At 54.1% G+C, this 20,286-nt stretch overlaps 1 protein-coding gene across 1 annotated transcript in view; it reads left to right on the top strand.

Moving 5' to 3' along the window:
- The first annotated feature begins 211 nt into the window (after positions 1-211).
- RSPO4 (R-spondin 4) overlaps positions 212-20,286 on the top strand; it is a 34,792-nt gene continuing 14,717 nt past the window's right edge. Inside the window, exon 1 of the mRNA XM_019458922.2 lies at positions 212-746. Coding sequence (XP_019314467.2) covers positions 266-746 — 481 coding nt within the window. The 5' untranslated portion in view covers positions 212-265. The remainder of the gene's footprint in view (positions 747-20,286) is intronic.

The following is a 20,286-nucleotide window of genomic DNA, read 5'->3' as shown; positions in this document are numbered from 1 at the left end:
AGGAAACATTCAGGGTCAGTGGCCAGAAGGGACGCAGGACTCTTGAAAGAGCAGAAAGGGCGCAGACCAGATGGCCGAGGGACGAGGCCACAGAGTTTGGGGGGTGGGGGGGGGGGGGACGTGAGACAAAGACAGAAGAAGAGAGGAAGTGCAGGAGTGGCCCTGAAGGGCCAGGCGCAGGAGACACGAGCCACCGAGAAGGAGAAGAGAGAAAATCGGCGGCAGGCGGGGAGTGGGGGGATCGCGACGTGCCGAGAGCACAAGGATGGGGGTCACTTGGCGGCCGCGCGTCTGTACCTGTGTCTGCCCGGCCGGCGGCGGCGGTGGCGGGGCTGGGGAGAGGGGCAGTGCAGGGGGCGGAACGACGCCAGACCGCGGGCTGCGGGACCCGCCGACCTCCGGACCCCCGCCGGGCGACCCCCGCCCCCCGCCGCGCGCGCCTCCCGAGCGGGTTAACGCGCCGCCCCGCGCGCCGGCTCCTCCCCGCCGGGGCAGTGTCCGCGCTCCGCCGACGCCCTCACTCGACCTGGCGGCCGGCCCCTGGGCGGACGGCGCGTCCCTGGCGGCGGCACCGAACCCGCGCCCCGTGGATGCGCCCGCGCGCCCGGAGCAGCCGTCGGACCTCCCGGGGAGCCCCCCGCGCGCCCGCCCCGACCAGGCTGCCCAGATGCGGGCGCCACTCTGCCTGTTGCTGCTCGTCGCCCACGCCGCGAACATGATCCCCCCGAACCGAAGGAAGAAGCAAGGTACCAGGGGCAGCGGGCAGGGTGGCAGGTCGCCCACAGCGGGGCCGACAGGGAGATGGCCCTTGGGACAGCTGCATAGTGCCCGGCGCCCTGGGCCACTAACTCCTCCGCGTAGCCTTCAGGCCCGCTTTACAGATGGGGAGACTGAGGCTCCAGGGTACCTGTTGAGCCAGCTGGCCCAAGGAGGCTCTCCACAAGGAAGGAAGGGGCTGGTAGGACTCTCTCACTGACCCGCTCCCCATAGTTGCAACATTGCTGAAAAGAAGGAGGGTGGCTCTGTGCAGAGATAGGAAGCCCAGGATACCGGGACTGCAGGACAGAATTTTGGGCTTAGAAGCTATGCCTGGTATCCGTGCTGAGCCAGGAGAAGACATACAGCCCTGGGCCAGGAGTCCAGATGCCCCGGACTCAGCCCCAGCATTGACCCTGACTCTCGCATCCCCTCGGGGAAGGCGTGATTCTCAGTGGGCTCCCCCTCTGGTAAGGACATGAGCTTTGTGAATTCAAGATCTGAGACCTGAGTTCAAGTCCGTTGGTTCTGGGATGACCTGGAAGAAGTCCCAGAGCCTCCCCCCCCACCCCAGGTTTTTCCATCTTGACCTCCTAGGAACACTAGAAAGATAACCCAAGGTTCAGACTCTAAGTGTACCTGGGGCACAGAGGGGACCCTTGCATCCTCACTGGGAGAGTCAGAACGTCCTCAGGAGGTGGGTTTGAGGCCGTCCCTGCAGAGTGGGGGTCGGCAGAGCCGGTGGGGCTGAGGAAGGCAAGCAGGCGAGCCTCCTCCTGAGCTGGTGCCGGTCGGAACCAACCTTGGAATGCCCGCCATGGCGCCAAGGCTGTCCTTCATTAAGGGAATCCCCACTGCCTCCTCATGAGAACACCCATGCCATTTTATAAAGCCGAGGCCAAGGCTCAGACAGGTTAGGTAACCTTGCTAAGTTGTCCAGCAGGTGAGTGGAAGATCCAGTGTCTTTCTTCCCAGCTGTGGTGTTAGGTCTCAGGAAGGCTACATGGGAGTAAGAAAGAGAGTCTGCCCTCTAGGGGCTTCTCATCCACTTGAGGGAAAAGCCCTGCCTGGACCCAGTGACTGCTGGAGCGGAGCAGGAAGCAGACGGGCTACGGGAGAACTGGGAGTTGGGATTGGGGGGGAGCAGGGAGACTGGCCCAAAGGGCTCCAATCTCGGGTGTGACTGAATGGAGGGACCCAGGGGGAGGAGAAGTGGGTGGGCTTCAGGGTAAGCCGGGGGAAGTTTGGGACCTCGTGGTCCTGTGTGGATGGCCCTTGTATAGTGGTTGATCCCATGGGTTCTGGAATCAGCCTGCCTGGGTCCAAATCCCAGCTTCCCCAGTGACCAGCTGAGTGACCTCGGGGAAGTCACTTTGCCTCTCTGAGCCTGGGTTTACCCACCTGAGGTTCTTTTAGAAAAGCTCTAAGATTTTTCTCAGTGTTAAAGCAGACCAAAGACATGAAAAAGAAAAACTTTCTCCTCATTGACTCCTCTTGAAAATAGGCATAGTAATCTGAAGTATCTAACTCACCAGGCAGCTGTGGGTAAGACTGAGTGAATTGGTGAGTATGTGAAGGGAGTAGCCAAGTACACAGGCTCCTAGTGGGCATTTGCAACACATCTTCATTTCCTGCCCATGATGTCCCTGGCTATGGGAGGTGCTTTTTATCTGGATGGGGATTCAGAGAGGGAAACTGACTCGTCCAAGGTTGCACAGCAGGTAAGCGGCAAAGCAGGCTCGAATCCCGATCCATCTGACAGGGTGTCGCCTGAGCTGTATTGGTCTTCCCTCTCAGAGCCTCAGTTTCCCCATCTGAAGAGGAGCTGGTTTAGGAGATCTTTGAGATGTTTCACAGTCCGAAAAAGACAGAGAGACAGACAGACAGACACAACACACACACACACACACACACACACACACACACACACACATACACACACACACACACACAGAATAAAGAAAAAGAAAACTTCCAATCTCTTTCCCTGCCACCAGTCGCTTGGTGAGGACGTTGGGCATGGCAGCCCCTGACGCTGCCCCAGTTTGTCAAGGGGGCTCTCGGCGCCCCTCCTGGAAGCGGTTGATGTCTTGCGTAGGGGTCACAAACATGCCCCATCCAGCATCTCCAGAGAGAGGCTTGTGGCTCCACTTGTCAGTCGGGTGCCACGGATTTCAGTCCCACTGTGGACCCCTTTGTACTGTGTGACCTTGGGTGAGTGGACTCCCCCACTCCTGCCTACAGCCTCAGTTTCCCCACTGGCCCTGGGGTGGGGGTTGGGGGGTAGGAAAACCTTTCCCATAGCGTATTACACAAGGGGGTCATAGGAATCCTGGCCAAATAGGTTTGGGAAACGCTTAGTTTAGCAGATTTCTTGACTGCAGGACTTACCAGAGCATTCATGGTCAAGCAGTGGGACGAGGCCTCAGTATCCCAAACTAATTATGTAGCAGAGGCCATTTTTCGTCAGATAGCTGCTTGGAAGATTCCACAGGACACCCCTACCTGCTTTGACATTTTCCGCTAATTTTAGCAGGAGAGTGCGTCCCGAAGGCACCTGGGTGTTGGTCTTGCTTCATTCATCGGTTCCGTCACTTGTTCATTCAACAAGTGCCACAAGCTCTGTGTTGGGAAACTTGGAGAGGCCAAGGTGTAGAGACCCTGGGCTGCCCTTGAGCAGCTGCCGGGTTGGAGGGATGTCCCTCCCCTGACTTCCCCAGCCTCCCCTCCGTGCCAGAGTCCTTAGCCTCTGCCTCCGGCCTGCTCTGCAAGGCCCAGCAGCAGCCCCCCTCGGGGCCTGACGCCCGCACACCCCTGCTTCCTCCAGCTCTGGCGTCACTGGTTTGTTTTTTTTTTTTTTTTGATGAAACCCAATTTTTCTGTTTCTAAGACAAGCAAGAATGAAAGGCAAGGCTTGAGAAAGGTTCTTGGATCTCGAGTGTCTCTTACAAAACAACATGTTGATTAATTAAGCGTAAATGAATCAGAACCAGATGGAAACATTTCTCTGGAAACATGCTGGGGTGTCCTGGCAAAGGGATAGTCAGGGAGTGTGAGGGGGCTCTGGTCTGCACCCCCAACCGCGATATGGAGCTTCATTTAGGCAATGACGAGAAGACAGGCTGTGACTGACTTCCGTGATGTCCAAGGCTTGCTGGGGAGGGGGCCTGGTGGAGGTGAGAATTTCCCCCACGTTTGCAGGGTGATTTTAAGATCCTTCTAGACCTGAGGCAGCCAGGGGCAGAGGGAATTCAGGGAATTCAGCTCTGGAATTCAGATAGCCCTGGGTTCAAATCCTGAGCCCTCTCCTACCCTACCATGCCTTCTCCAATCTATGATTCCACATCTGTGAAATGGGAACGGTTATACCTACCTCTTTGGCAGTTGGAAAGATTCACCGCAGTCCCAGAGGGAAGGTGTCCGGAAGCATACAGCAGGTGCCTCATAAAGATTCTCCTCCTTCCCCCCTCCCATTCTGCAGCAGGGTGGGATGTTCTCTGGACTTGGGGTAAGGGCATCTCACGTGGGTTGAACCTCACCTCTGCCCTTGTCCCTGCTGTGAGCCTTTTTCTTCATCTGTCAAAAGACTGTGACAGCGCTGACATCGGGGGGGGAGGGGGGGTGATCGTACTCATTCTCTGTAAATTGCAGAGCCCTGCGAGGACAGCCAGGCAGACAGCACTGTCCCCTGTGCATAGCAGAGATGCTGAGACCCGGCAAGCAGGTGCCCGGGGCAGTGGCAGAGACGGGGAAGGACCCAGGTTTCTTGTCTCCAGGGCTGGGCCAGGGCTGGACCCAGAACAAGGTGCATCCCCCCCCTAAATGCTGGCATCCGGGTGATGCCAGGTAAAGATGCATGTCAGGGGCGACTCTGGAAGGGGAACGAGTTGCTAAAGGACAGGGAGAGGGCTGCTAACCGCACCTGGAGGGGTCGGGAAGGCGCTGCGTATTGGCAGAGTCCTACTTAAGACAAGTCATTTTGGCCCCTTTGGGTCTGGGTGTCTTCATAAAAATATGGCTGGTTGGTTGAGGCCAGGAAATCAGGATGCTTGGCACATAGTAAGTACTCAATAAGTTTGGCTCCGCTCACATGCCGTCTCCCTCCGCAGCCAGTTCTGGAGCCCACACTGGGCTCATAGGAGATGCTGCTTTCATCTAGCGGGCTCCCCCACCCTTGGGGGGATCCACCTCCCTCTCCAGGGATGGAAACCGCTTAGCTACCACCCAGTCACCAAAGGAGAGCCCTGAGGCCACTTAGCGAGGGCTGGCCATGCGCCAGGAGCTCCACACACGGGGAATCCTCACCGTGGCACTGCCTGGTGTCCTACCCATTTCCCAGACAAAGGAACTGAGGCTCACAAAGGGGCAGTGACCTGCCCAGGAACTCCCAACATGTGAGATGCGGACTCAGGGTTTGGGGGCTCCAAAGCTTGTGCCCAGAAGTACAAACGGGGTCTGTTGATGGCTTGCAAGGTGGAGGTCTCCGAGAGGAGCCTTGTCACGGGTGGGACTTAACCGTTTATCCATCCATTTTTCCATCTAGTGGGAAAACGGACACTTGCTTTAATCCAAAGTTTTCAAACTGAGATTTACAAGCCAGCAGCGGATCAGGGAGATCCATTTATTAAGTACAGCCAGCATTTTTGAACGGTACAGCGAGGGACCAGAACAGAACGGTATAGAATGTAGAGGGCCGGAGAGTAAATATTTTAGGCTTTGCTGGCCACATTTGACCTGTCACCTACTGTCCTTTGTTGTTGTTGTTGTTGTAGTAAACCATTCTTAGCTCACAGGCCGTGCAAAAACAGGCTGAGGGCCAGCTTTGGCCCACAGGCTATAGTTCGCTAACCTTAGAAAATACCAGAATGTGTTGCGAGGGTTAAAATGAAATATTAAATGGGGAAGTGCGTTTCAGGCTACATGCACATGTGAACGTGTGTCTGAGTAGGTGAGTGCACTTGCTCATGTGCCCATAGATGTGGATTACGTGCGAGAGTGTGTGTGTTTGTACTAGCGTGTGTATTCTGCGTGCTGTGCATGAACGGATATGCAACTGTAATATTTACCATTGTCGAGGAAGTGTGGAGGCTGCTGGGTCAGCTGAGCCCAGTGTGGTCCCCATCAGTCTCTCCGAGATGGGTTCTAGGAGGATCCCTACGGCACAGATGGGGACACTAAGGCCCGGGGGCGGGGGGTCACATAGCAGGTGCACCCAGGGAGTCTGGCCGCAGAGCTACAAATGCGACACCAACTCGCCTCAATGAGCAGCAACCGCCCCTGACACATTTTGCAGGTCGTATGGCCCTGAGTCTGGTGGCTGCGTCCTTCCCAAGTCCTGTGGCTTTTAGTCTCAGAAGGTGGAATGATCGGTCAGGGCCCTGAATTTCCTCCTGCGTCAGACACCCCTGAGCAGCCAGTGGGTGCCAGATACCGCGTGGGCCTTTCTCGCTGACCCTGCCGGGTGGATGTGGTTGCACCCTCTGCCCTTACAGAAGAGGAAGCTGCTTCAGGGAGGGTTTGTCCAAGGTCACAGAGGATATGGATGTGTGGCCTGGGTCTTTCAGACTCCAGACCCACCGGAGCAAATCCGGGCTACGACAGACTTCTCTGGAAAACCCATCCAATGCCAGTAACCATCCTCTTGTCCACACGGCACTTTACAGTTTGCAGAGAATTCCGCTTGCCTTCTCTCTCTGGAGTTCTGGAGAAGGGTGATAGAATGATGGCATGCTGGGGCCAAAAAGGCCGACTGAGACCTCTGAGACTGATACCTGGGCAAATACGGAGGCTCAATCAGGGCAGCACGTCACCCAGGGTCACCCAGCGGGGGGTGGAAGTGAGGGTACAGTCGAGACTGGGGAGGAGGGGAGGGCGACTGTGGAGAGGCAGAGGAAGGCAGTCTGTTCCAGAGCCTGAAGGTCCTGGTGTAGGGCCTCTGAGAGCCTCAGTTTCCCTGGGTGGCTTGGCCGGGCTGGGTCTTCTGTGCCTTTCTCCCAGGTCTCGGGTAAACGTCAGATGAGGAGTGGAGTCAAGCGCACCAAGGCTGTTGGCGGAGGCTTCTTTTTTTAATTTTTTTATTAAAAAAATTTTTTTTCTTTAACGTTTATTTATTTTTGAGACAGAGAGAGACAGAGCATGTACGGGGGAGGGTCATAGAGAGAGGGAGACACAGAATCCGAAACAGGCTCCAGGCTCTGAGCTGTCAGCACAGAGCCTGACGCGGGGCTCGAACTCACGGACCGCGAGATCATGACCTGAGCCGAAGTCGGACGCTTAACCGACCGAGCCACCCAGGCGCCCCATGGCGGAGGCTTCTTAATAACGAGGGGCCAGCCCAGGACCGGGAGCCTCATATGGGCCCCTGGAGTTACCTGTGTGCCACATAGGTCATGGCTTGGCTGTGTGGTTCCATCCGAGGGAGCCGGCCGAGACCTGGGCGGGACTGAGAGCCATCCCTGCTTCAAGGCCAGACCTTCCCTTAGAACCTCAGGCCATGGACGCCGTCAGTACACAAAGTGGCCCCAGGCTCGATAAACACCCAGGATCACGCTTCTTACCTGTATTTCCACACACATACAGGTTCCTAAAAACATATATATGTATTTTTTTCTTTAAAAATACTTAACTCTCAGGGCGCCTGGGTGGCTAAGTCGGTTAAGTGTCTGACGCTTGGTTTCTGCTCAGGTGCATGAGTTCGAGCCCCGCATCGGGCTCTGTGTTGATGGACCGCACGGAGCCTGCTTGGGATTCTCTCTCTCTCTCTCTCTCTCTCTCTTTCTCTGTCTCTGCCCCACCCCCCCCCCCACCTCTCAAAATAAATAAATAAGGGGCGCCTGGGTGGCTCAGTCGGTTGAGCGTCTGACTTCGGCTCAGGTCACAATCTCGCAGTTCGTGAGTTCAAGCCCCGCGTCGGGCTCTGTGCTGACAGCTCAGAGCCTGGAACCTGCTTCGGATTCTGTGTCCCCCTCCTTCTGCCCCTTGCCTGCTCATGCTCTGTTTCTCTCTGTCTCTCAAAACTGAATAAACGTTAAAAAAAAAAAAATTTTTTTAAATAAATAAATAAATATAAAATTTAAAAATAAATAAATAAATAAACTAAAAAGAAAAATACTTAACTTCTGCTGACATCAAAGGTTTCAAAAAGTCTGTTTTTGATCTGGTTTTACGTTCAAGCGTTAACTCGATGCCAGGTGCCGTTACCCGTGTTATTTTATTTGATTTAACAAGACCAGGCACTGTTCTAAGTGCTTTATATATATGAACTGATTAAGTTTTCTTAATAAACCTATATGAGGTGGGCCCCGTTATGATCCCTGTTCTACAGATGAGAAAACTGAGGCACAGAGAGGTCAAGTAACTTACCCAAGGCCACACAGCCGAGGCTCAAATCCTGCCCGGTCCCAGAGCCCGAGCTCAGTCATTTCTCGGCCTCCCAGGTTTGCTGTGAGGACTCTTATCCATATTTGGCAAAGGAGGAAACTGAAGAGAGAGGGGCATTACATAAAGTATATGCAATCGCCATTTTTATAGGTCAAAACCGGCCCCACATTAACAATTTCATATGCTTCAGTCCAATAGCTTGGCAAAGTAAGTTTGGCAAAACCAGGATTGAAACCCAGACAATTAATTCCAAAGCTTGGGTGCATAACCAGCCCGCCAGGCCTTCTCCCAGTTCAACCACACAATAGCCCGTGAGGCGGTTTGATCCTATTATTCTACAGAGGAGGCCCTCCAAGCTCAGAGAGGGCAGTTGACTTGCCAAGGGCGCAGAGCCAGGACGGGGAGAAGCTGGGATGTGTCTCCAGGTCCCCAGGGGCCGGAACCTCTTATCTTGGCCCTGTGCAGCAGGTGGTGCTATTCAGACACACGCCCTTGGCCCAACCTCGGGGATCCCCCCCCCCCCCTCCAGGTCCCACAGGGAATGGTCCGGTTCCCACCGCTGACAAACTCGTCTTGGGCACAGCGGCTTCAGGCCGGGCCACCCCCTCCTGCCCCGGGATGATTTCTTGGAGTCATGCCATGTGATTCATAGAGCCCCCGCTCTGCCATCCATGGTGGAGGCTCCAGTGCGCCACCGTGGTGGGGGTTCTGTCTCACCAGCTCAAAAGAAAAGCATTCCCAAGCCGGGGGGACCCAGACCGCATGGGGAAAACCACTCCCTTTCGCCAGAAGCCTCCACTTTCCCTGAAGCCCAACAGCGGTGCCCACATCCGCCGGGGCTGAGACACGCAGAGAAGGAAGGTCACGACTGCCCTTCAGGAGCGTGCTCTGGTGTTGGCAGGCAGGCACAGCTGTCCCTAGCAAGTCCCAGATGAGCAGCGGGTGGCCAACAGGCTGTCACGAAGGCCATGGGCTCTGCCACTCACTGGCTAAGTGACCTTGGGCAGTTCACCTCTCCCTGCTGCGCGTCTGTTGGCTAACTTGCAAAGTAGGGCATTCCTAGCAAATAGGGGGTGCTCTTAAGAGTTCTAGCACCAGGCAGGGAGGATGGGATTAGGGCTGGACATTCATGGGCCCAGCTCCCACCTCTGCTACTGCCTTGCTTGGGTGAAAATATTCCACTCCCGGGTCTCAGTGTCGTGTATCAGTACAATGGGGACACTGATAGCATCTACATCATATGGTTGTCTTAAGGATTAACATTATGCATGCAACCCACCTGGGAGATAGTAGGTGCTCAATAAATTGTGACACCCATCACACACCGTGAGGGGTTGGCTCTTTCCAGATCAAGTGACTCTGGACTTTCCAGAGTCCAGAGCTGTCCAGCCTGGCGTCAGACACGCCCCGGCCTGCGTTTGAAAGTCCTCAGGAGACCTGACTTGTCAAAAGAAGGCCACTTTGAGGAGCCCAGATTCAAAGGAGATGGTGGTCCTAAGTGCTGTGTGACTGTCGCACAGTGACTACCGTCTCTGAGCCTCTGTTTACTCTGTGAAATCCGACTCCAGAGGACGGCAGCGAGGCTGGAAGAATGTGTGCGTGTGTGTGTGTGTGGTGCTGGCACATTATAAATGTATAAATGATGTGATGGCTATTTGTGGATGAGGCCGTCGCAGGGCCTGACGTCCTACCCTGTACCCAACGCAAGCTGGAAAAACACAGTCAGATGCCGTCTTTTGGACATGCTTTTCCTTCCTCCTGCCCCCGTCCCTCCCTTCTGGCAGGCATCTGAGTCCATCAGACTCCCTAATTCATAGCACATTATCCGCACCAGCCGTGCAAAATCCTGCCCTTGTTTTCTATTTTATTTTTCTTGCTTTCTTTTTTAAACTGTTACAAATTGCTGGTTTTTTATTTCACTCTTACATTTGTTTCACTTCTTTAAACTTTGTTCTCTTTTATCCCACGTAAACAGTTTAATTTTATTTTTAAATTTTTCACCAATTACTCCAGGGAAAAGAAAAAAAAATAAAGTTTTCACCATGTTTCCTGAATATTTTTCATCAATTTGTAGGACTCACGGTGTTACCTGTATATTGACCCCATGTTGGTTCTGACATTGAAAATGTCTTTCTTCAGCCCGACACCCATCTGCTAACTTTGTATGTCCTTTGGAGTTTAGAAATCATTACCCATGATGCTGTTCATGTGGTCAAAGCCCACGAGCTTTTTGGGGAAGGGGGTTGTCTTCTGCCTTCTGGTCTGGGCTTTTTAATCTTAGAAAATGTCCTTATTAGGGGCACCTGGCTGGCTCAATGTGTGATTCTTGATCTCGGGGTTGTGAGTTCGAGCCCCACGTTGGGCATAGGTTATTTAAAAAGAAAATCTAAAAAAAAAAGAAAGAGGGGCGCCTGGGTGGCTTGGTCGGTTAAGCGTCCGACTTCGGCTCAGGTCATGATCTCACGGTCTGTGAGTTCGAGCCCCGCGTCGGGCTCTGTGCTGACAGCTCGGAGCCTGGAGCCTGTTTCAGATTCTGTGTCTCCCTCTCTCTCTGCCCCTCCCCTGTTCATGCTCTGTCTCTCTCTGTCTCAAAAATAAATAAATGTTAAAAAAATTTTTTTTAAATAAAAAAAAGAGAGAGAGAGAGAAAGAGAGAGAGAAAGATAAAGAGAGAAAAGAAAAGAAAAGAAGAGAAAAGAAGAGAAAAGAAAAGAAAATGTCCTTATAAGAAAGTCTCATTACAAGGGTGTGAGCCCTCGGCTCTCCATCCCTCAAGCGGGCCACCCTTCCGTGACCCATGCCTTCCATGACAACATGTGGGCCTCGGCCCCTCCCCAGCACACTATTGGAATTCTCAAATGCAGGGGATGCTTCTCGGTTCACCCTCGTCCCTGAATGTCCCCTCGGTCACTGCATTCCAGCTGGCACTTGCTGGTAGCCAGACCCTGTCCTTGGGGGCCCCAGACTGATGGAGGTGTCAGGCCCACCAGAGCGGGTCTTAGTGTGCGAGTAGGAGAGGTGACAGTGAAGTTGGCTTGAAGGGCATCCCGAGGGGTGTCAGAATCCTCCCCACGGGGCTGAGCAGCCCCAGCCCGAGGCAGGCATTTTCTCAGGGCTGTTTTGGCTAAAGGGCTACAGTTTATGGATCATCTTATTCTCTAGCATCACACCCAAAACCACCAACAACAACAGGAGGAAAAAGAATACAAACACTCAGGACATTTGTATGCAAAGCTGACTTTAAGGCAGGTCCTCTCTTCTGCCTGGAATAAATCTCCTCCTGTCTGTCCTCACAAACAGCTCAGGGCCCCTCTTGGGCTGACCTTGGGCCCTGACAGACATATGGTTTTCAAGGGCTGTCCTCTGCTTTTGGAGAGCCACGGGGCAGGAGTCACCAGGGAAGCATGCCCCCAGCAGTTAGGGGCTGAGACTCTGGGTTGCATCCTTGCCGTGAGTTCGTGGGGCAACACTTCATCTCTCTGAGCCTCAGCATTCTCCTCCATGAATTTGGGGAACATGTAGCCCCAGCTTGTAGAGCCATAGTGGCCTTGAAGTGATCTGCCACAAGGACCAGAGTGGCACGGGTCCCTGCCTGCTGCAGAGACTCAGCCACCATGAGCCGGCCTCTGCCCACTTGGTAGTCCCGGTCCCTTCGAGGGCCTGCCAGAGCTCACAGTGACCGCCGTCCCCTGGCTCCGCTGCCCTTCCTGGTTTCAGACCTTAGTTCTGGTTTTAACTGGGCAAGAAGGAGTATGGTTCCCATTTTGCAGATGAGCAGACTGAGGCCCACTGACTGGGGATGTCAGATTTTCAGGCCTGTGCAAGCCCAGGTTCCTCAGACCGCCTGGGTTGCAGTTTAGTGGAGACAGTGCCTCGGGGCCACAAGAGAGTCAGAGCCAAGGCCGTCGATGGCCCCATTTCTGGGGACATTCTGCCACCCCCCACCACGTGCTGGGCCTGTTTGCCCTCTTCCGTTCAGTTCCTCCCCACTGGCATCATACAGTTTATTGAGCACTTACTGCATGCTGGGTGCTTTGTGTGCACTACTCACATCCTTAGGAGATGGGTACCCATTTTACAGAAGAGGAAAATAAGACCCAGATGGGGCAAGTCAGTTACCCAGATTCGCACAGCCCTCATAGAGCCTGGATTGGAACCCAGGCTGGGGCTCCAAAGAGCTCTTTTTCACTGTGCCCGGGATTGTCAGCTAAACCCAGGACAGAGCATAAGGATATGTTTGGCTCCCATTTAATGAGTGCTTAGCATGTAGGCGGGCACACAGCCAGGTCCTCTGCAGGCTATCACCTGCCTTTACCCTCCAGGCAACCCTTGGAGAGCATCATTCTGTATTGCAGATGAGACACTGAGGCCCCGAGGGTCAAAGCGCCCCTTCCCCGGCCAAGGTGGCAAAGCTAGGATTCAGCCGGGAGCCTCGTATACCCTGGGGAAGGAGTGTCACCTACACCAGCAAGGCCCCAGCCATCCTCAGCCCCCGGGGCAGCAGTGAGTAGCCTGGGCCTAGCCTCCCAGGTCAGGTGCCGAGGACCAGACCATACACAAGGCCAGATGGAGTGGACCAGCTGGCCAGAGGCTCTGTGGCCGACTAGCCAAAGGCACCTGTCCCATAATGAGGATTCCAGCCCTGCCCTCTGGTGACCAACCGGGTGACTCTGAAGGTACCTGCCTCTCTCTGGGCCTCAGGGTGCCATCTGTACAATGAGGTTACTGCCCTTGAAACTTTAATAGACTCTGCCCAAACCCCCTCCTCGAAAAAGAGGTGTGGGTGACTTCAATCTTATACAGTTTCTGTATCCTGTAGGTCACAAATAATATTTCCTTCTTGTTTTAATCTTCATTTTGAAAAGTAGTTGGGGCCCCCGGGTGGCTCAGTCGGTTGAGGGTCCGGCTTCGGCTCAGGTCACGATCTCACGGTTTGTGGGTTTGAGCCCCGCGTCGGGCTCTGTGCCGACAGCTCAGAGCCTGGAGCCTGCTTCGGATTCTGCGTCTCCCTCTCTCTCTCTGCTCCTCCCCCACTCATGCTCTGTCTCTCCCTCTCCTTCAAAAATAAATAAAAACATTAAAAAAAAATTTTTTTTTAAGTATTAGTGAGGTAAGGTAGCTCTCCTTGTGGTTTCTGGCTCATTTGTCTTTCTCCTTTGAGTTACTGGTAATATCTTTGCCCATTTTCCCACTTTAGTTGTTCCTGTTTTTCTTATTGATTTCTAGGAGTTCCTTGTATATTAAGAATGATGATCCTTGGTCTCCTCTGTGTGTAAGTGGCTTAATGATCAGACTGAACATGTGACAGAGGGTTGCAAATATGGCATGTGCTTTCTCTCTCTCTAGTTCTCTGTTGTATCTCTAAAACCCAGTCCCGAATTATTTGGGCAGATCTCAAAGCTTTCTGGTATTAAAAAACCCAGCCCGGTGCTACATTTTAAAAACATAGGTCTAATTTCCAACTCTCTTCTTCCCCCTCCCTGACTTGGCTCCTGAGTCCATTGACCTGCCCTGTGGGGAGATGTGTCGTGCCCTCTCCCTCCCTCCCCCTCTGCACGTTGGGGGGCAGAATACAGGGGGTAGGGACAGGGACAGTGGTCTCTTCGGTCTCTTCGGTCTCTGGTGCTGCTGTAGCCTCATAACTCTCAGCACTGAGTAAACCTGGGGCCTCATCACCAGCGAGCAGAGGGGCAGGGGGGTCAGGTCTGAATGTTCCTATGCCCCGCTTCATGCCCCCGCCATGGGACATATGTCATAACTGTGGCGGGGTGTGATTTATCGGGGGGAGGAGCATGGGCTCTTGTTCTCCTGATTTTCCTACCTCCCTCACCACCCCGTGGCGTCCCCACAGCCTCTTGGCTCTTTGGGTTGGGAATCCAGAGCTTGGATCAAGCTCACCTGCCTCTGTCAGTCGCTTAGGCAGACAACTGGCCCAACGGTGGCAGTGCGGTCTTCCCCGGGCCTGCGCTGGCCCCTTCGGCACTCCCCTCCTTCCCGGTAGAAATGAGAATGGTCCGTAAGTGTGTGTTCCATCAGGGGACGAAACGCCATTTCCACGATCCTCAGGCGCCCTCCAAACTGTGAGTGGTTCCCTTGCCACCCCAGCTGGGTCGAGGGAGGTGGGGAAGTGCGGGACAACCCTTCTTGGATTCTCTTCAGAAATCTGTTTATACAGGCTGGGGAGGCAGTGGCAGCAGAGAGGATGGGGGGGGGGGATGCCAAGATACCTGTCCCCCCTCTCACTAAGCCCTGGAGGGGGTGTCAGGTCCCAGTTGCATACCCCCGAGGCAGCTCTCTTTAGAACACAGCGGCAGGGGAGGGGAGGACTCAGACGGTTTCCACCCTTTGTCACAAGCTTGGGAGCAGCAAGTCCCGTTCCTTCATTCATTCAATGAACGTTTACAGAGCACCCGGCGTACCCAGCACTGTGCGTAACACTGGGAGCGGGGATGAGTAAGACAGAGAGCCTAGGGAATCTATCTTCCAATCTAGAATCATTCTGTGCATCTTTCTAAAATGTTTCCACAGGTCTGTGATTTGTCTCCTTTTTTTTTTTTTAATGTTTATTTATTTTTGAGACAGAGACAGAGCATGAACAGGGGAGGGGCAGAGAGAGAGGGAGACACAGAATCTGAAACAGGCTCCAGGCTCTGAGCTGTCAGCACAGAGCCCGACGTGGAGCTTGAACCCACAAACTGTGAGATCATGACCTGAGCTGAAGTCAGACACTTAACTGACTGAGCCACCCAGGTGCCCCTCCTTTTTTTTTAATGTAATGTTTTTATTTATTTTTGAAGGAGAGAGAGAGACAGAGCATGAGCGGGGGAGGAGCAGAGAGAGAGGGAGCCACAGAATCCGAAGCAGGCTCCAGGCTCTGAGCTGTCAGCACCGAGCTGACGCGGGGCTCGAACTCAAGAACCGTGAGATCATGGGCTGAGCCGAAGTCAGAGGCTTAACGGACTGAGCCACCCAGGCGCCCCTCTGTGATTTGTCTTTTAACTTTAATAAGTCGAACAAAAGCAAATGAGATGGGGTTTTTTGTTTCCTGTTTTACCCTGATGTTCCTGGAGTCTAGGAAAGGGTGTGGTACCTCATAGGTATTTAAGAAATGCCTGTAGGATGGATGGATGTGTAAATGCATACTGGACCCTTCCACACAATGGGTTTTGACAGATGGAGAAACCGAGGCTCAGAAACAGGGAGGGACTTGCCCTAGGACCCAAAGATCTGAGGCAGGAGGCTACATCTGGGGCTCTCTCCCTTCTGCTAGGATTCGAGAGGGGAAGGGAGCCTGTGGGAAGAGACCAGACCCAGAATTGGGTCCGCGAAGATGCTTAGCGCTTGCCTGGAGGCCCAGACTGGATTCTCAACTCTGTCACCCCTCGGAACCTCCTGATCCCCAGGGGGGTGCTGGTTGAGAGGGGCTGGAGCTGTCGCTGGAACCCTGACAGCCCTGACTTTTAGGGCTGGTCCCCTTCCCTGATGCTTACTGGCAGTGGGGCCCCAGGATTTCTCTGTGCTGAGCGCTGATCATCTACCCAAGGCTTCCTTGGGCTTAATTTTATGAGGTGAGGAGGGTGTTTATGTTGGGCCTGTCCTGAGGGCTAGATTCTCCCTAATACTCAATAACAGCCACCAGTTACTAAGACTGCCTGGCCTTAAATCGCAGCTTGCCGCTCATCAGCTGTGTGATTCTGGGCACCTCATTTACCTTCTCTGTGCCTTAACTTCTTTGTCTGTAAGGGAAGATACTAACACCTCACCGGGTTATGGCGACAGAGTCTGGCCATGTAGGGGCTCCACGCTGCTCACAGACGTCCCGCTGCCACACGTCTCCCGTCTGCCGGACACGGGTTTACAGATGGGGAAACTGAGGCCCAGAGAGGTTGGTTTGAGGTTTGAACCCAGGCTGTCTGCTGGCTGCTGTGCCACCTCTCCTGCCACCACTGGAACTGTGGGACTTTGGGGCTCGAAGGTCCTTAGAGATGGTCCAAGCCCTCAGGGGCTGCCTCCAGGAGGGGGTGAAGGGACCCAAAAGGACCGGGTTCAAGATCCTCACTCTCACACCCATCCAGATTTCAACCCAAGCAGCTCTATTCTTTCCTGCCCTGTTAACTGGATGCCCATATCTCATCTCCTTCTGGGGAAAAAAAGGCTTTCATAGCGGAAAATATTTTTAAAGCCCCTTATCAAGACCAATCCTTTCGTTTTCTGCTGGGGAAACTGAGGCGTGGGGCGAGGAGGAACTCTGCCAAGATCATACACAGAGTCTGAGTCCACGCTGAGACGGGTACCACGGTCCTGGTTCCTAGCCCTGTGCTCTGTGCCTCACAGGACTTCAACAGGACAAAGTAAAGGAGGTTGCTTATGTCAAACCTGGTACCTTTCTCCAATGAATCTTAGGAATCCAGGCTTTCTAGTTCCTCTTAGAAAGTTTCCCCCACCTTCCCTGGAATCCTGGCACTCACATCCTCCCCGGGGCTTGCGGGAGGCTCCTGGTTTAGCCCAGTGGGCATTGCCCCCTACCCACGGCATATGGCATCGGGGTGCCAATATTGGCTGGATATGTCCCACCAGAGTCCTAACTGCTGCAGACGTCCTCCTACTCAGCCAGAGCTGAAGTTTTATAGCCTCTCAAAGAGCCAGGAGGGGCCTCTGCAAATAAAGAGCAATGGGGAATCATAAGCTCCCCAGGGGAGGGAAAGGGTTAGGGTTGATTGAACCCCAGTTCTGCCAGCTACTTTATACACAGGTCTCAGGGTACTTTAGAGCAGCCAAGTAGGTTTAGAGAGGATCAGAGAGGCAAGAGACCTGCCCAAGGCCACACAGCAAACCATACAGAACCAGAACTGGAGGGAGCCAGGAGCTGTCTGAGTCCACTCCCCACCCTACAAGTACTAAGCACCTACTGTGTACCAGGCATCTACTCTGCCAGGTACTAGGGTGATGGCCGTGAGCAAGCCAGAAACGCACCCACTTCAGGGAGACTCCGTTCATGGGAAGGGTCATGAGATTTCTTGAGGACCTACTCTGCGCCCTTTTGAGCAGAATGCATTTGACCCTCAAAATATCCCAATGAGGTAACTACAGAAGAAGAAACTGAGGCACGGAGTATTCCAGCAGCTTGTTCCAGGCCACCCACCACAACAAACCGCCAGTCCCTGTAGCTGGAAAAGAAAAGGAACCGTTTTCTCGATACTTTTTCCCAAAAGAATGGCAACCGCATCTACTTGACAATTTTGTGACAGTCTCACACGTAGGACAATCGCGAGACAAGTTCTTACACAGTTTCACATGCTTGACAACATTACGACACCTTCACACCCAAGACGGTTTTGTGACAGTTCCGTAGGCAGATTGATTTGCTGACAGTTTTACAGTCAGAATAGCTCCATGATGATTCTATGCATGGATGGTGGGGTGCTGACCTCTGGGGAGATGTGGGTCCCAGGGAAGCCACCTGGAACATAGGACTGTCTCTGCCTGGTCCCGGTCTCAGCCAGCTGCTGCCACCTCCAGTGCTGCTTGCTGAGTGATGCAGGATCCAATAACAATCCTTTTTTTTTTTTTTTTTTTTTTTTTTTTGCAAGTGATTGTAAAATGACGATTTTTCTGAAGGTCACTAGCACTGCTTTGGGCTGCTCGGCTCCCACAGGGCTCCCCCAGGAACACAAGTGTGGCCGCCCTTAGCGAGTGGGTAATGGAGGGCAGAATACATCTGCTGGGTCCAGGGAGGGTCGTTAAGGGATAGGGAAGCGGAGATTTGGTTCGATGAGAGTTGGGAGGCCGGGCACGAGCAGACCGCTCCGGACTGTGTCCACCCCCCTCCCCCCTACCTGGCAGGAGGGCCAGGCAGGGCTGGCACAGGGTGAGCATTTCATGCTTCACCCCTGAGCACTGGAATCCTTTTGATGTGCGTTTCACCTGCCGGCACACACCCCTCATTGTCCTAGCAGCGCGCGCGCGCGCGCACACACACACACACACACACACACACACACACATAAACAACCCCAGTCCCTCCCCTTCCTGCCTTGCTGAGCTTGGTAGGGACTGTCCCCAACTCACGCCACTTGGGAAAGCCCTCCGATGAGTGGTAAGAGGAGCTGGGTTGCCCCTTCCAAATATTACCCCCACCCCTCAGCCACCATCAAGGCCACTGGAGCAAGGTAGCACTGTCTGGGGACTCTGTTGAGCTCTGCTGCTTACACTGGTTGGCCTAAGAGCCTCAGTGTCCTCACCTGTATAACGAGGGGTGAGAACAGCACCAACCCCCTTGGTTCTTAAGATGAGGTCAAGGACCAGCACCATCCACGTCCCTGGGGAGCTTTGTAGGAAAGCAGAATCTCAGACCCCACCCAGACCTTTGGCATCAAAATCTACACTTGAACCCAAGATCCCTGGGCACTTTTGTTGCAGCATCAGTGTTTGGGAAGCCCTGGCTGACCTCGCAGTGTGGATTTTGAAGAGCATCTGAGTTCATACAAATACAGCACCTAGCACACCACCACAGTCTTTAAACCAACCCCCCTATATTGAGAGGTGGTGATGCCCTCTGCTTTTGACAAGCAGCCCCGGATGATTCTATGTGGATTTAAATCTGAGGATCACCAGGGGCTGGGAAAGAACAGATGTGGGTGTAAATCCTGGCTCCCTTACCATCCTCCGTCCTGTCTTCCCCCGCCCATGTAAGCCAACGTCAGTAAAGGATTCCTTCTGGGTTCTGACCTGGGGGGAGGGGAGCAGAGCACTTCCCTACCTCCCAAAGCCCTGGTGGGGACAGCAAGAGAAATTCCCAGAGAGAATTTGGAAGGGACGGGGAGACAGGCATTTGCTCCCTGGTTGACCGCACACGTGCTAACCTGTTCTGTGTCACAGGGGTGAGAATGGCAAAGGGGGGAAATGAATGAGACATGCAGAAGGGGCAGACTCAGTCCCTGGACAGCCTGCACTTGTGTGGCCAGGGCCACCTTCCTGCCTCAGTCAAGGTCAAATGGACGTGGAAGGCGGCAGTGGCTTTAGCACAACACTGGAAACTTAGCAAAGACCATAGTAGGGGGACGTGTTATTCATTGTGGAGGATTAAAGGGGGGGTGGGATACCCTGGCACTCGGGAGGAGGTGTGGCCTTAAGATGAAGCCTTCGGGTTCTGCAGTCGCCCTGCTTGGATCTGGCTGTCCGCTCCACCTCTTACTAAGTGACCTCGGACAAGCAGCAGTGGTGCCCTGAACCTCAGTTTCCTCGTCTCTGAAGTGGGTATGATGATCGCACTTAAATGCCTTTTGCAGCATCCCCACATGGAACGGTGAGCAGCTACGAAAAAGAATAAGGCAGAGAGGTGCAACATTGGCCAGGATAGCTCGGATGAGCAGAAACAAGGTGCTGACTCGTCTGTGGGCGGCTCTGGGGTTTATCCCCGCCCTCCTGGGGCTCGCCCTTCAGTGGAGGAAAAGAGACACCATCAGCTTCCTTTACGATACATGAGCCTGGTCCTCCCACCCAGACTGCAGGCTCCCTGAGAACAGGTGCAAGGCAAGGGCGGTTTGAAGAACACTCCAAACTAGGCGCCAGCCCTCAAGGGAGCACCTTGGGTGCCTCCCAGGCATCTCGCATAAATCAAGTAACAAAATAGCGCTCATCCGTCTGCCCTGAGTTGTGCTGAGCACTTTGCGTGGATGAGCTCACGTCATGCCGACAAGTGCCTGGGAGCTGGTTGCCGCCGTTGTCCCCATTTTGCAGGAGACTGAGGTTCAGAGTAGTGAAGCCACTTGCCCAAGATCACCCAGCCAGGAAGCGGTGGTTGTCAGGCTCCAAAGCCAAGCGCACCTCAACATTCTGCTGAGTGTGTGGCCCTCTAGGTCCCCCCTGGGTACTGAGAAGAGGCCAGTGGGCTGGAGACCTTTAGCCCTGCACCCCGTGGGAGACTACAAGCTGGGAGTCATCTCCAGGGTCCATCCCTTGCCGGGATGGTGCAATCTGCCCTCCAGGCAGGGATGTGCCGCGGGGCTCCTCTGAGCCAGCTTCCAGCAGCGGCGACTGCCTCCCATATGTGGTGGCCGGAGTGGACAGGCGGGAGCCCACATGTTGTTTATTTCCTTTGGTCATCAGTGACATGTGTCCCCCACTTGCCAGGCAGGGATCAGAGGACGC

Source organism: Panthera pardus, unplaced genomic scaffold (genome assembly GCF_024362965.1).
Source record: "Panthera pardus isolate Hobbes unplaced genomic scaffold, ASM2436296v1 HiC_scaffold_25, whole genome shotgun sequence".
Lineage (NCBI taxonomy): Eukaryota > Metazoa > Chordata > Mammalia > Carnivora > Felidae > Panthera > Panthera pardus.
The sequence above is the reverse complement of the archived record's forward strand: the minus strand, read 5'-3'. Positions and strand labels throughout refer to the sequence as shown.